This window comes from Myxocyprinus asiaticus, chromosome 21, assembly GCF_019703515.2.
Source record: "Myxocyprinus asiaticus isolate MX2 ecotype Aquarium Trade chromosome 21, UBuf_Myxa_2, whole genome shotgun sequence".
Taxonomy (NCBI): Eukaryota; Metazoa; Chordata; class Actinopteri; order Cypriniformes; family Catostomidae; genus Myxocyprinus; species Myxocyprinus asiaticus.
This window is the reverse complement of record NC_059364.1, coordinates 3,630,869-3,647,146: the sequence shown is the minus strand read 5'-3', so window position 1 is coordinate 3,647,146 and position 16,278 is coordinate 3,630,869. Positions and strand designations below refer to the sequence as shown.

Below are 16,278 nucleotides of genomic sequence, written 5' to 3'. Positions count from 1 at the left end.
GAATTCATTGACATGTTGACTTCTTAAAACAGTTATGTAGCAGGGTGTATCGAATCTTGAATTTATGATACAAAAAGAATTCAAACCTAGCAAAGTGTGCAGAGCTTGCCGTTCACACATCCTACTCCCGCATGGCGCCACACGACTCTTCGGCTTTGGTGTTCTTGAGCTTGGAGTAAATTCTCTTGTGTTAGTTGACCCAAAGTGTGGAGTTTTGCTCTAAGATCAGGAACATACTGAATTTCATTTTTATTGTTTGAAGGTCCCTGCTCCCAAGCTTCCCACATGTTGTTGAGCACGCCGTGTGGCCGACGCCCATACAGCAGCTCGAACAGGGAAAACCCTGTGGAGGCTTGGGGGACCACTCGAACTGCGAATAACAGGGGATCGAGCCACATATCCCAATTCCTATCATCCTCATGCATGAACTTACGAATCCTATTTTTCAGGGTTTTATTAAATATATTTAATTTGTAATTTTTACAGTTCACGTAGTGTACGTGACATAAAAGTAGTGCTTTGATCAGTGAGGATTTCTTTCGGAGTCCCCACTCGGGAGATAATTATGAAGAGTGCCTCCACAACACTGCGTGCTGAGATGTTGCGGAGAGGCACTGCTTCCAGATATCGCTTTGCATAATCCTCTAGAACTAACACAAAGTGATGCCTGCATGCTGTCCACTTTAATGGCCCAACGAGTTCCATGCCAATTCTCTTGTAGGGGATCTCAATTAACGGCAGAGGGCGCAATGGTGCTTTTGGGGTGGCCGGTGGATTCACCAACTGACATTCACAGCATGCTGCACACCACTTGCGAACATCTCCGTGAATGCCCGGCCAATAGAAATGGGCCATTAGACAGTTTAGAGTTTTTACTCGCCCTAAGTGACCCGCCGTTGGATTATGATGAGCTGTCTGGAATAGCTTTCCCCACAGCTCTTCTGTGTCAACAACTGGGTAGTATCTTCTTTTGTCTGAGCCTCTTGCGTCACTCAATACAACCTATCTTTAATAATTGAAAAATACGGATATGTGAGTGCAGCGTCTGGCCGGAGACGCTGACCATGAATCACCTTCAATTGATCAAAGGCATGCCTAAGGGTCTCATCTCGCGACTGCTCCAGAGGGAAATCCCCAGCAGGGAATCCTCTAAGAGCTGGGGAAGCCGAGACTTCCCACTTCCTTTCGTCATCCTGACGATATTCTTGCGCTCCGTCTAAATTACTAAATTAGTTACTACACACACTAAATTAGAATGTTAAATCGACAGCCCTAGTTATTATACAACATTGAAAGAAATTAATAAACTAATAACTTTATCCTCTATGTCTCTACATGTCTTCCATGTTTCAGAGTAACTGGTCTCGGTTATATATATAAAAAATGCAACAAAAAGCACATTGTTAACACTCATTAATTGAATTCTGAATGATGAAGCATGCCCCTCTGCGTTAGCTTAAACTGATCATATTTCTTGTTGTGTCAAGTTTTAAGGTAAGTAATCAAACTAGTTGTGTTGAAAGTTTTAACGGTAGTTTTACCTCTTGAAATTCTAGTAGTGCAAAGATTACAAACTGTAAATCTGCTGTCATTGTCACCGTATTCAAAAATGTCACACAAGAGACGTTTCTTTTCACACACAGCCAGAGTTCTAGACTAATTGTCCAATGCGTTTTTCCTCCTCCTTTTAACAGGAAAAAAATCATCCAGTGTCATTAAGTGCAGACAATTGCTTGTATCAGTCGATACCAATGTTTGTTAGCTTTAATTCAAAGGTTAATTTCTCAGAAAACAAACACTTATGTCTTTGTGGCGCTATCAAATCATTGCTCTTAGGACCAGACAGAACATATGGCTATGTGACTATGAAAATCACCTTACACTTGGTCTTAATAAAAATCAGTTTGTAGAGTGGTTTTACCCATGAATACTTAGGGCTGAACCAAAAACACTTCATTGAATCGCTTCTGTCAGCACAGCTACTAATCAACATCTTGTTTCTGAGAGAGAAAATCAGCCAATATCATGCTTAGAGTCAATCAATATCAGCTCCAGTCTCCCATCGATTTCAGCTTCAAGTGGAAATGTGATTGAGCACAGATTATATATCCAGCACTGCATTTTATTTCATAAATGGAGTCCTTCCATTTCCATCCTCTCAATAACTGAGTTTCATTGTTGACATTTAAGAGAAGTATAATGTGTTTACAATAATGCATGCACAATGGAAGTCTATAGGGAAAACTGATTGTAAACAATAATTATTTTTGCCATTTCATTAGGTGCTGCTAGTGCCGCAGAAATTCACATTTTAGGAAACAACTTGTATGTATTTAAAAGATAATAGCTACTGACACATACACATTCAACAGACTGTTGAATATTGTCTGGTTAGGTAATGAATGGTATACTGCAAAAAATGATTTTCAAGACAAGTATTTTTGTCTTGATTTCCATTAAAAATATCTAAACATTCTTAAAATGGGATTTATTTACTTGACAAACAAAAAGTCTTGTTTTGAGAGAAATCGAATCAAATTTAGTGAGATTTATGCTTAAAACAAGAAAAAACTATTTGCCAATGGGGTAAGAAAAATAAACTTAAATCAAAGGGAAAACACTTTTTTTTTTCTTTTTTTTTTTTTTTTTGCTTACTCCATTGGCAGATGTTTTTTTTTTTCTAAAAAAAAGTCTAAAGTTCACTACATTTTGTCAGATTTATCTTAAACAAGACTTAATATCTTATCCCATTTTGCTTGACATCACGTTTTAAGAATGTTTAGATAATTTTACAGGAAAACAAGACAAAAATACTTGTCTTGAAAATCATTTTTTTCAGTGAAGTCTTTGCCTCGAGGGAAACAGGTGTGAAAAACAACACCTATGTCACATAATGCGCTAATGACCTAAAGTCTGCCACCCACACGGCCCATAGGGTAGTGTACAAAAGAGCGGAAATGATATCATGTTACCTTGGGCTGCTGCAGGAAAGATTTGTTGCTCAGTTGATGCTTATACATAATGAGAAGTGTTCCGTTTCATTTCCTGTTGCTGCCCTCGCTTACAGTCGAGTATAACTATGACTCGCATGAGACGACAGAGTTTGTGGCCCACTTAGCAGAGGAAAGATTTGTTATAGAGTGCAATAATAGGGTTCAGGAGGTAAAAATCCCATTAATTTCACCTAAAAATGAAATTTCTGTCATTATTCACCCTCAAGTCTATATGAATTTGTAGAACACAAAAGGAGATGTTAGGCAGTATGTCTCAGTCACCATTCACTGTACATGCATTTTACTTTCCATACAATAAAGGTGAATTTTGTTAGATTTCTCTGAAAACAAGACAAAATATCTTATGTAATTTTGCATGAAATTAAGAACATTTATCTTGTTTTAAGAATGTTTAGATATTTTTTACTGGAAAATATGCAAAAATGTTTTTTGTACAGTGTACATATATCTAACACAATTTTGCATCACACTTGAATTTCTCTTTAAGGATGTTAATAGATATTTTTACTGGACAAGACAAAAATACTGAAAGTATTTTTATCTTTATTTTTTTAAATTTTTTTTATTGCATATGATAAGAGTCTTTTGGTGTGACACCAGCGGTTTTGTCTCAGAGTCATGAGAAGTAAAAGGCGGACACATGACACATTACCGCCCTGAGGGCTGATGGGAGCAGAAAAGCTTGCGATGATGTCACAGCGGACAGGAAGGAGCTGTAAAGCACTCCGCTCAAAGGGAAACCCAGGAGAACTCGATCTTTCTATCTCTTCATCTTTGCTCTTTGTTCCTTATTTCTTTTGCCGTTCCATGTCAATCAAGTCCAAGTCAAAGGGTAGGCTCTAGATAGCCGGTAGTGTCCTGCAAAGTAACTTCAAAGGATATTTGGTCATCGTAGGGAGCGGGTTTAGTTGGAAGGGTACAACGAACAGTAATGAGACGGCGTCTACCCTGACGAATGTCTGTATTTATCTGCATATTTCTGTCTATATTTCTGAGGCTCAAAACTCTGCTGTATAACTCAAGCTTTGCTGCACTTGTCTCAATGTTTGTGTGTGTCCTTCCTAAAGCCAAGTAGGGCATCTCCTCTGGACTACATTAGTGCTGCTTGAGTAGACACTGTGGAAGTCACTGGCTGCTCCATAATCCAAAACAGTTGCTGAAGGTTTAAGAAAACAAGGTCACCAAGACAACAGAATGGTTCCAAGCTGGGAATACTTGACCCATGTAAGAGAGTACAGTCTGATTCTGGAGCACTGAAATATCAACTCCATCTCACCGAGAAGACATTTTCCCTGCCTCATCAACCCTGTTCAGTGCGTTAGATGTGGGTTAGAGTTGCGTAAGGAGGAACATCATGCTGCAAGAGTCAGCGTTTGTTATGGCTGCTCTTGGCATTTTGTGTGGGATTGTGATTGATACTACATGTCTGTTTCTATTATATTAGAGTAACAGCTTGGTTCACATCAAAATATACATTGGATGACGGAAGTTAAGTTGTTTACATTCATATTTAGGCTACTTCATTAAGGGTGAAGTGTTGCTAAAAAGGTGGTTTGCTGGTCTACCAAGCTCATTAGGTCTGTTTTGATGGTTTTAGAGGGTTTTTGGACACTTGTCAACTGGTCAGGCTTGAAGACTTTGTCAACTTTACTAGCTTAAATCAATTAATACCACCAAAACCGGAGTTTATGCAGCAGGTTTTTGATGGTAAAATACTTTTACCTATCCCAGTTTAATGTGCAGAGTCAACTATAAGTAATGCATTCGTAAAATAACTTTTGACTGTCACCATAAAGTCTGGACCATTTTGCAGCTTTTTCTAGCAGAGATCTACACGTCTGACCAACTACACTTCTATGTAGTTTAGGAACATGTAACAATAAGGTTCTAGTTGTTAACATTACTTGATGCTTTAGGTATCATGAACAAACAATAACCAATAATTTTTATAGCATTTATTAATCTTGGACCTGGTTAATGTTTATTTAAAACTACACTCTGGGGTTGTCACGGGTGGTACCCTTGTTTTGGGTACATATTTGTACCCTTAAGAAGACAAAAACTTGGGAACAAAACTTATAAATGTATGTCAATTATGTACCCAAAACGAGTTATACATTTTAACTAGAGATACAAAAAAAGTTCCCTTGAGGTTACCACCCCAGTGACGGTACCTTTGTACTATTAACGGTACCTTTTTTTCTGAGTGTATTGTTCATTTTTTATTCATATTAGTTCATATTACAATCACTGCCAACCGATCAAGTAGCTCGTCAATTCGCGACATTGGATAAGCATAAAATTTGGACACTGCGTTCACTTTCCGGTTGTCAACACAGAAGCGGACCGAGCTGTCGCTCTTCGGTACCAGAACTACTGGGCTGGCCCAATCGCTGTGCGACTCTTGTATTACGCCCATTTCGAGCATTGCCTCTAATTCTCCCTGAACAACCTTTTTCTTGTGTTCAGGAGGACGATAGGGGCAGCTACGAACCACCACCCCCGGGGTGGTCTCGATATGGTGCTCCATGAGGTTTGTGTGACCGGGTAGGGGTGAAAATATGTCCGCAAATTCCTCTTGCAACCTGGCAATATTTGTAAGCTGCGGTAGTGAGAGGTGGTCTCCGCAAGGGTGAATGAACTCGATTTGAAGTTGTATAAATTACGTTTATGCTGACTGTCTGTGATTTTTGGAGCTTGAAGGTCTGATCACCATCCACTTGCATTTTAAGGACCTACTGAGCTAAGATATTTTTCCATTTTTCTTCAAAAGTGTTCTGTTGAAGAAAGAAAGTCATACACACCTGGGATGGGAAGGTATTGCTTATTGATAGATCATGATAGCCAGGCCATGATGGAATCTGCTTTTTTCTCGCATTTTCTTCACTGATTTTGAGGGAAAATCTGCGGAATTCTGCGAGAGGGATTTAGTCATAGTAAAATGTGTTAAATGGAGCTAAGAGTAAAACCTTACAGAGTACTACTCTTCTTGGTAGCTGAAATCATCATCAAATTAACCAAAATATTTAATAAACAAACATGCAAGAGGGTGTGGGATGTTTAGAACTTTTGTGAATGACAGATATTGCAATTCTGCAGTTTTGCACGCGTAGATTCCGTCTGGGCCTGATGATTATCTATTTTGTTAACTAATGTTAACAAATACAACCTTATTGTAAAGTGTTACTCATTGATGATGTTACAATATTAATTCGGAATGGACACAGTTGTACAGAAAAAATTTTTTCGATTTTGATCACAATTTCACTTTGTTCAAAATGAATAAGTACAGATTATTTCACAGATATTTTACAGTTTACTTGCTACTAAGTGCAAAAAAAAATATATATATATATATATATATATATATTTGAGGCATCTTTGAATATGTTTCAAAGATTTGATAATGCAAATGGGCTGGTTTGAGTATTTGAGAAACTTGTTATTTTTCAATTACAAGCGGCACTGAAATGACACACTTTACCTTTAAATTCACACTTGGAACATGATTTCATTTCACAGAAGCAGGTACTCGACTCAGCTGTTGAGCTTGCCAAACATAATCCCTCAATTTCCATAATGATGATTAAACCCTTATAAACAGCACAATCTGAAGTGTCTGCTTTGTAGTCATTGTTAAGCCAGCTATACTAATATTTATTTAACATTGAGCTATTGCGATTGTAGTATTGTAGATGATGTTTCGCCTCACCAATGCTTGAATTCTTACATCCAAACACCGGAAAATAAACTTGCATTTCTCTGACATGTAATACAAACATAACCATCTAGTTGACCAATTTCATCAGTGTTTATCTAAAGTGTTGCGCACTGTTACATATATGACTAATTGGTTTTCCTTGCAGCTTAAAATTTTAGTCATAGTTTCTCATAAACTGCTTGAATCACCCGTAATCCCTCTGGACAGCAGGAATTAGCTTCAGCAGCTTTAACTGTCTCTTCCCACAGAGGTTAACTTTCAATGATTTATGCTGCTTTAAACCGTTAAGTTTTTGCAAACTTTCTTAAAGAAAATCAATTATAATTGGAGAATCAAGCATTGCTTTGTTTAAATGCTAAAAGATCACATGATATGTCCCTTCTTTCATCGCTCTATCTTCTGTCTTTTTCATGAATTAATGAATTATTGGATAGTGTTATTTGAAAGTCTGCATTGTTGTAACACCTAATTCCCTGGTCACTAAATTCCGGTAATTAATTGTGATGTTAATTACACCAGGCAAATAGCGCTGAGTTTTGTAAATAAGGCACAATCTATTTCAGTGCATTTAGCAACTGGATTGCGGAAACATAGGCCCCATTTACATAGTTTAATATCCGGATAGTATCTGGATGTTCTTTAGCTGGATTGCATTACACCTCGCAGTCAAATGTATCACCACTGTGATCAGATAGGGATCCGATCAAAATTGCCTGTGCAAAATGGAAACGGCACTTACATATTACATCAACGTCTGTGGTTACTGAAAATTCTGCGTCTTTTAGCTAATTTTAAAAACATTGATAGATAATTCACTATTCGCTCCTGAGTGTTATTGAAGTTCAATTAGTGTAATTAATATGTATTTGTGATTATGTTTCAGCTGAGTTTTCAACACAAAGTAGGCATCCTGTACTGTAAAGCGGGTCAAAGCACAGAAGAGGAGATGTACAATAATGAGAATGCTGGCCCGGCGCTGGACGAGTTCCTGGATCTGCTTGGACAGAGAGTAAAGCTGAAGGGCTTTATGAAGTACAGAGCACAACTGGACAACAAGAGTATGTACTAATGCTAAACAATATAAACGTAATATACACTGCATACTGTGCTAACCCACTTGACATTTTCTTTGTTGTTTCGGGAAACTGTTTGCATTCATATTTCTCCCTTACAAAAGTACTGGGGCAGTATCAGATAGTAATACTTTGTTATTTTGGTGCTTTATTATATACCAAAGTAACATATATATATATAATTTGTCTATTATTTAATAAATAATAGTATTACCATGGTACATGTCCAGAAAACATGGTATTACCATGGAACATGTCCAGAAAACATGGTATTACCATGGAACATGTCCAGAAGACATGGTATTACCATGGTACATGTCCAAAAAACATAGTATTACCATGGTGCATGTCCAGAAGACATGGTATTACCATGGTGCATGTCCAAAAAACATAGTATTACCATGGTGCATGTCCAGAAAACATGGTATTACCATGGTACATGTCCAGAAAACATGGTATTACCATGGAACATGTCCAGAAGACATGGTATTACCATGGTACATGTCCAAAAAACATAGTATTACCATGGTGCATGTCCAGAAAACATAGTATTACCATGGTGCATGTCCAGAAAACATGGTATTACCATGGTGCATGTTCAGAAAACATGGCATTACCATGGTGCATGTCCAGAAAACATGGTATTATCTTGGTACGTGTCCAAAAAACATGGTATTACCATGGTGCGTGTCCAGAAAACATGGCATTACCATGGTGCATGTCCAGAAAACATGGCATTACCATGGTGCATGTCCAGAGAACATGGTATTACCATGGTACATGTCCAGAAATATTGGTATTACCATGATACATGTCCAGATATATTGGTATTACCATGGTGCATGTCCAGAAATATTGGTATTACCATGATGCATGTCCAGAAATATTGGTATTACCATGGTACATGCCTGAAAAACAGTATTACTATTGTACCTTGTCAAAACAACATTGCATTACCATGGTAAATGTCCTGGAAACATGCTAGTACCATTGTAGTACTGTATGTCCAAAAAAACAAACAAACATGGTATTATCTGTGTATAGGCCTAGAAAACTGCATTATTATTGTACTTGTTTTAAAGAACATTGTATTATGATTGTACACATCCAAAAAGAAAATGGTCCCAAACCATGTCCCAGAATTTAAGTAATGGGACCGTTTACTGCAGACTTTGATTCATCTGCTAAATGCCTATGAAAACTTAAAAACTACCTCGTCTTACATCTGTGTGAATGCACATGCATATGGCCCTACATGTCTGTATTTGATGGAAGCTGATGGTGCATGTAGCTTGTTGGAAGAGTTGCAGCTGTTGAAAGATTGTAGTTGTCTTGGCTCTCTCTCTCTCATCCTCTCTCTTCACCTCTCAACAGTAACTTAAGCTGAGGTGTAGCTATTGCATCTTAAATCTTTCTCACCCAAACCCAGATTTTAACCAAAACTGTGCACTTGTATCTTTGTGTATACTTGCTGAAAGATAAAATGGTTTTAACCAGCCTTAGATGGTTTGCTGGTCTCAGATGGCCACCAAGCTGGTTCCTACTGGTCAGGCTGGTCTGCTTTGATGGTTTTAGAGGGATTTTTGTCCCTTGTCAACTGGTCAGGCTGGGAAACCAGCTTGCCAACCAGCTAAACCAGCTTAAACCAACTACTACCTGTGGTGTGTTTATTTATTGTTCCTGTTGTTGACAAATCTTTTAATCTCCATTACAGCGGACTCTACCGGTAATCACTCACTCTATACGACCTACAAAGACTATGAACTGATGTTCCATGTGTCCACACTTCTCCCCTACACACCTAACAACAGGCAACAGGTCAGTGTCTTCTTCAATTCATTATTTTCCCCCTAAAGTTCCAGTATTATTTTGCGTTGTTTTTTTGCAGTAAAACAGTCATAATTGAGTTGTCCATGTCCATCTACTGTAGTACACAAAAAGAGAAATTTTAAATATGCAATTACAATAGAGCTACAGTGGTGTGAAAAAGTGTTTGCCCCCTTCCTGATTTCTTACTTTTTTTGCATGTTTGTCACACTTAAATGTTTCACATCATCAAACAAGTTTAAATATTAGTCAAAGATAACACAAGTAAACACAAAATGCAGTTTTTAAATGAAGGTTGTTATTATTAAGGGAAAACAAAATCCAAACCTACATGGCCCTGTGTGAAAAAGTGTTTGCCCCACCTGTTAAAACATAACTTAACTGTGGTTTATCACACCTGAGTTCAATTTCTCTAGCCACACCCAGGCCTGATTACTGCCACATCATGTTCTCAATCAAGAAATCACTTAAATAGGACCTGCCTGACAAAGTGAAGTAGACCAAAAGATCTTCAAAAGCTAGACATCATGCCGAGATCCAAAGAAATTCAGGAACAAATGAGAAAGAAAGTAATTGAGATCTATCAGTCTGGAAAAGGTTATAAAGCCATTTCTAAAGCTTTGGGACTCCAGAGAACCACAGTGAGAGCCATTATCCACAAATGGTGAAAACATGGAACAGTGGTGAACCTTCCCAGGGGTGGCCGGCCGACCAAAATTACCCCAAGAGCGCAGCGACGACTCATCCAAGAGGTCACAAAAGACCCCACAACAACATCCAAAGAACTGCAGGCCTCACTTGCCTCAGTTAAGGTCAGTGTTCATGACTCCACCATAAGAAAGAGACTGGGCAAAAATGGCCTGCATGGCAGAGTTCCAAGACGAAAACCACTGCTGAGCAAAAAGAACATTAAGGCTCGTCTCATTTTTGCCAGAAAACATCTTGATGATCCCCAAGACTTTTGGGAAAATACTCTGTGGACTGACGAGACAAAAGTTGAACTTTTTGGAAGGTGTGTGTCCCATTACATCTGGCGTAAAAGTAACACCGCATTTCAGAAAAAGAACATCATACCAACAGTAAAATATGGTGGTGGTAGTGTGATGGTCTGGGGCTGTTTTGCTGCTTCAGGACCTGAAGACTTGCTGTGATAAATGGAACCATGAATTCTGCTGTCTACCAAAAAATCCTGAAGGAGAATGTCCGGCCATCTGTTCGTGACCTCAAGCTGAAGCGAACTTGGGTTCTGCAGCAGGACAATGATCCAAAACACACCAGCAAGTCCACCTCTGAATGGTTGAAGAAAAACAAAATGAAGACTTTGGAGTGGCCTAGTCAAAGTCCTGACCTGAATCCTATTGAGATGCTGTGGCATGACCTTAAAAAGGCAGTTCATGCTCGAAAACCCTCCGATGTGGCTGAATGACAACAATTCTGCAAAGATGAGTGGGCCAAAATTCCTCCACAGCGCTGTAAAAGACTCATTGCAAGTTATCGCAAACGCTTGATTGCAGTTGTTGCTGCTAAGGGTGGCCCAACCAGTTATTAGGTTTAGGGGGCAATCACTTTTTCACACAGGGCCATGTAGGTTTGGATTTTGTTTTCCCTTAATAATAACAACCTTCATTTAAAAACTGCATTTTGTGTTTACTTGTGTTATCTTTGACTAATATTTAAACTTGTTTGATGATGTGAAACATTTAAGTGTGACAAACATGCAAAAAAAGTAAGAAATCAGGAAGGGGGCAAACACTTTTTCACACCACTGTATATATTTGAGTGAGAAACAGACCAAAATGTAAGTTATATGGTTTCAAGTCGTATAGACCATGTTTCTGACACTTTTTTTATGCTTTTGCATTCTTTTGTGTTTAACGGAAGAAAGTCATACAGATTTGGAACAACATGAGGGTGAGCAAATAATGACAGAATTAGTTAATAAAAACAATGTGACCAATACTACTATTGTCTGTGATAGTCACCTTTTGCCTGCAGCAACATGCCTGTTTGATGTCTTTAAAATCCATTCCGTTTGGAAGGCTTGTTGTCGTGACAACCGCCCAGTTCTTTCAATCAACTTGTCCCTGGGGAACGGGCTGTGATGTTTATCTATCAGATCCTACAACAGGTGGAATGGATGGATACAGAAGATGCTCTGATAAAGCTTTGATTAAAGAGACTCGCGTGGCATCCGTCAAGGCTGTAGAAGCAAATGTGCAGTTAGTGTCAGTCTCTGCACCTGTCCTACAATTAGAGGTCACCTTCACATCTGTCTGCCAGCACAAGCTGTTTTAACTTGTCTGAAGACTGAGCACTCCAGCATTGAAGGAAATCAATAAAAGAAGTCAATGGAAATCAAAGCAGTGTGCTCCCCAAAGTCTGAGACCACATTAAAAATCTGTGAATCAAAATCTAATATAAAATTGGAAATAAACAAATATTATAAACTTGTGGAGTCCAGGCCAGCTCGAGTACCTGTTGTCATTTAAAAGGTGACATATTGGTGCTAAATACTAAGACATTCTCAAATTCACGTACCTGTACTTTGCAGTTGAAATTCTGATTCAAATTGTTATGCTGGTCATATATTTTGTATTGAAGAAAGTTTATTAAATGAGAGAAAATAATAATAATAATAATGGAAACAATAGAAAAAAAGCATTTTCACAAGTGGTCTGAGACTTTCGGCTATGTTACATGGTATGCCGATTAATCGCAATTAATTCCATACATAAATATTTGCTGAGAAAGCCCCTTAAATAACAATAATTCATTATATAATGATTAAATAATTATAAATAGTTATATATATATAAATATATATAAAATAATAATACAGATGAGTAAAATGCATTACATTATTTTGGCACACAAGTGAAGCAATAAAAAAGACAATAAAAAAAGTGGCTTTAGAATGCAGTATATTGTTTATTTCCATATTATTGATCAAAAGCCAATCATTGGCCTACAGTCCACAGCAATCCATTTTGTAATTGAATTCATCAGTCAGTCCAAGATTTATTATAAAGGCTTGTTTAAGGACGTGTCAATGTACACCTGCATCAGACGGATGCATTTGGAGTATCTCGGTTGTGTCGTTTAGGTCGCTGTGTCATGTTAAAGTAGTTTAATACTTAGAAAATCCCGGCTTGAGATCCCTACATTCGGATCTGCACTTCATCACGCAAGAACGTGTTCTCATTTTGGGTGCTTCTCATTTCTATAATTGTGCATCCTCATTTCCTTTCCTTGCTTTCTTTCCTTGCTTCTTAGCTCCACCCTCTTAGGAAACAAGGAAAGGATCCAAGAAAAGGAAACGAGGACAGAGGAATCAAAGCAAGACGAATTTGTAAAATGAAATGTCCTGCTTACTCGCGTCACTTCATAGCGGGTTTTACGCAGCTGCAGTACCTTGGTGCGCTTGCCATTATGTTATTGAAACTTTAATTTATTAATATATTCATAATAAATCCAAATAATTCAAGATGCAATGTTGAAGTATGTGTCAGTTATGGTTTATTTAAACTGCAAAGGTGATAGATGAATTAAAACTATTGTGTCAGATGTGAAGGGGGAGGAGCATTAATACGTGCGTCAAGTGCTTCAAACAAAAAGTCTTCCGCATATGATGCTCCTGTGTTTCGTCGCTCAAGCGTCCTCTGTAAGCTTCCTTCATCCCTGATCCTCGCGGTGCATTTAGAGAATTGTTACATCCTTCATGATGGTGGACTTTGATCGGTTTTCTGGTCATGGGCTCGAGGACGGAGGAGCGGGGAAATGAGGATGCACAATTTAGGAAATGAGAAGCACCCCTTGTGTTGTCTGCTGTTGGTAAGTGTGGTTTGTTCTCTGTCTGTATAAGCTGCGCGTTGCCTATACAGCGAGTTTCACTTACTGCCCCCTGGAGAAAATAGGTGGTACTACAAGCTTGAATTGCTCAGGAATATTCCTTATTATGGTCCGGGGACATGATTAATTGCATACATTTTTTAACACGTTATTTTTATATAATTAATCGCACTGAATTAACGTATTAAATCAACAGCCCTAATATATATATATATATATATATAAACGAAGAGGAGTGTGTGGCCGGACCATGATGATGCGCGGCTGGCGCTGAATCAGCTGATCAGCGGGAGAGCGAGATAAAGGGGAGCCGGAGGCACCAGTTCGAGAGAGAGAGAGAGATGCACACGTTTGTTTATGTTTGTTTTATGTTGAGTTTCTTATTAAACTTTGTTTACTGTTCAGCCAGTTGCTGCCACCTCCTTGCCCATCGTTTATCTGCTACAGTGGTGCTGACACCCGGGAGGGAGGAGGGATGCGCTGTTGTAAAGTCCTCGCCGCTGCCATCCGCCAGGGGAGCAGCAGCGGCTGTCTGCCTGGGGACGGAGGGGTTGCTGACGGCCTCCGAGAGCCGGAGGAACTGCTGCCGTCCGCAGGGGGAGGTGCGAGCTGGCGTCCGCCTGAGGGCGGAGGAGCGGTTGAGGACTGGGCTACAGCGCGTCCGGGAGCCGGCGAGCAAGTTCTTCTCTCTCTCCTCTCTCTCTCTCTCTCTCTGTGTGTCTCCGCTCGCCCTTTCCCTCTCCCCATGCCTCACCTCGTCTCTCCCCCGGTTCGCAGTAGGCGGGTGGACCACCAGCTGACAGAATGGCCGGAAGGGCAGCGTCTCCCCTCCAGAGATGGGGGGGAGTTGGTCAGACCTGTGGCGCCCCGACCTGAATCGGGCGGGGGAGTAGTGTGACAAGGAGGGCATGGCCAGGCCGTGATGATGCACAGCCGGCGCTGAATCAGCTGATCAGCGGGAGAGCAAGATAAAGAGGAGCCAGAGGTGCCAGTTCGAGAGAGAGAAATGCACGCGGCCGCGTTGCATGTGTGTCTGTGTTTTATGTTTGTTTTATGTTTCTTATTAAACTTTGTTTACTGTTCAGCCGGTTTCCGCCTCCTCCTTGCCCGTCGTTTATCTGTTACAATACATTATATATATATATACACACACATACGTTAGAGCTGTCAGAATTAACGCGTTAACGCATGCGATTAATTTAAAAAGCTTAACGTGTTAATTTTTCTTAATCGCAGTTAACGCATTTACCGTTTATACAACATAAACACATGTTGGGAAGGGCGGAACCTTTGTTATGTGTCCACCTGGAGTCATTACACTGACACACACACCACAAATGCACACGCACACCAGAGCCCTTATACCATGGTGAGCCTACAAACTTAGCAAAAGATAGCAAAACGTGGCAGTCCCATAGACATTCTATGGGCGGTACTGGTACACTATATGACCATAACACTCTCTATGATAGAGCCACGGAGGTTGTTATCTCAGTAAATAAAATAATTTCTACACACGCACACAACAGCGCTTCCGTTATAAAATGATAGAAAAAGGACCTCTTAATGCTATTTGATTTACAAAACAAGCCCAGCTGGGATTTGTGATAGAAATCAAGTATTTTTCAGAAGCATGTAAGGTGCATTTTAATTACCAGAGAAGCATGTCAAGTCTTAACTATCGCCAAAACACAGAATGAGACATTTTTGTTTGCTAGTGCTCTTCATGTGAGGTTCAAAGTGGGGCTGGCGTTGACGCCCTGACACATATCATGAACGCGGCTTCAAGAATGCTGTGGGAAAGCGGATAGCCACAGTCTACCGGCAGATTAATATTGTAGAGTGTGAGAGTTTAGGAGATTTAATGCCCATTGCAATGAATATGCAACCTATGGGGAGACTAGTTTTTTCAATTAGTCAAACTCCCTCTCAGACTTTGGGAAATGTTTAATGTTACTTGAATTGTTGCTACACTGCCTTGCCAAAAAAAAAAGTCACATACTCTAATATTTCGTTGGACCGCCTTTAGCTTTGATTACGCCGCACATTCATCGTGGCATTGTTTCGACACCTTATGCAACGTCACAACATTTATTTCAGTCCAGATTTGCATTCATTTTTGGCCGAGATCTTGTATTGATGAAGGGAGAGTCGGACCACTCCGGAAAGTCTTCCAAAAGACTTTCAATGGGGTTAAGTTCAGGACTCTGTGGTGGCCAATTCATGTGTGAAAATGATTCCTCATGCTCCCTGAACCACTCTTTCACAATTTGAGTCTATGAATCTTGGCATTGTCGTCCTGGAATATGCCCGCCCTGTCAGGGAAGAAAAAATCCATTGATGGATAACCTGGTCATTCAGTACATTCAGGTAGTCAGCTGACTTCATTTTAATGCCGCATAACATTGCTGAGCCTAGACCTGACCAATTGAAGCAACCCCAGATCATAACACTGCCTCCTGAGGCTTGTACAGTGGGCACTATGCATGACGAGTGCATCGCTTCATGTGCTTCCCTTCTTACCCTGACGCGCCCATCGCTTTGGAATATGGTAAATCTGGACTCATCAGACCACATGACCTTTTCCATTGCTCCACAGTCCAATCTGTACGCTCCCTTTCAAATTGAAGTATTTGTTTTTTTTTTTTTTTTCGAAAAGCCTCACTAACAAGTGGCTTTCTTGTGGCCACACAGATGTTTGGTCTCAATCCTGTAAGTTCTTGTTGCATTGTGCGTGTGGAAATGCTCTTACTTTCACTATTAAACACAGCCGTGTGGGGGGAGGGGGCAGGCA

General features: G+C 39.6%; 1 protein-coding gene across 6 annotated transcripts in view; it reads left to right on the top strand.

The window, feature by feature from the left end:
• Positions 1 to 16,278, top strand: part of LOC127411914 (signal-induced proliferation-associated 1-like protein 2) — a 212,625-nt gene that overhangs the window by 105,365 nt on the left and 90,982 nt on the right. For all 6 annotated transcript variants that reach the window (XM_051647814.1, XM_051647813.1, XM_051647812.1 and 3 more), the window contains 2 exons: positions 7,619 to 7,793; positions 9,523 to 9,626. In XM_051647814.1, coding sequence (XP_051503774.1) covers positions 7,619 to 7,793; positions 9,523 to 9,626 — 279 coding nt within the window. The remainder of the gene's footprint in view (positions 1 to 7,618; positions 7,794 to 9,522; positions 9,627 to 16,278) is intronic.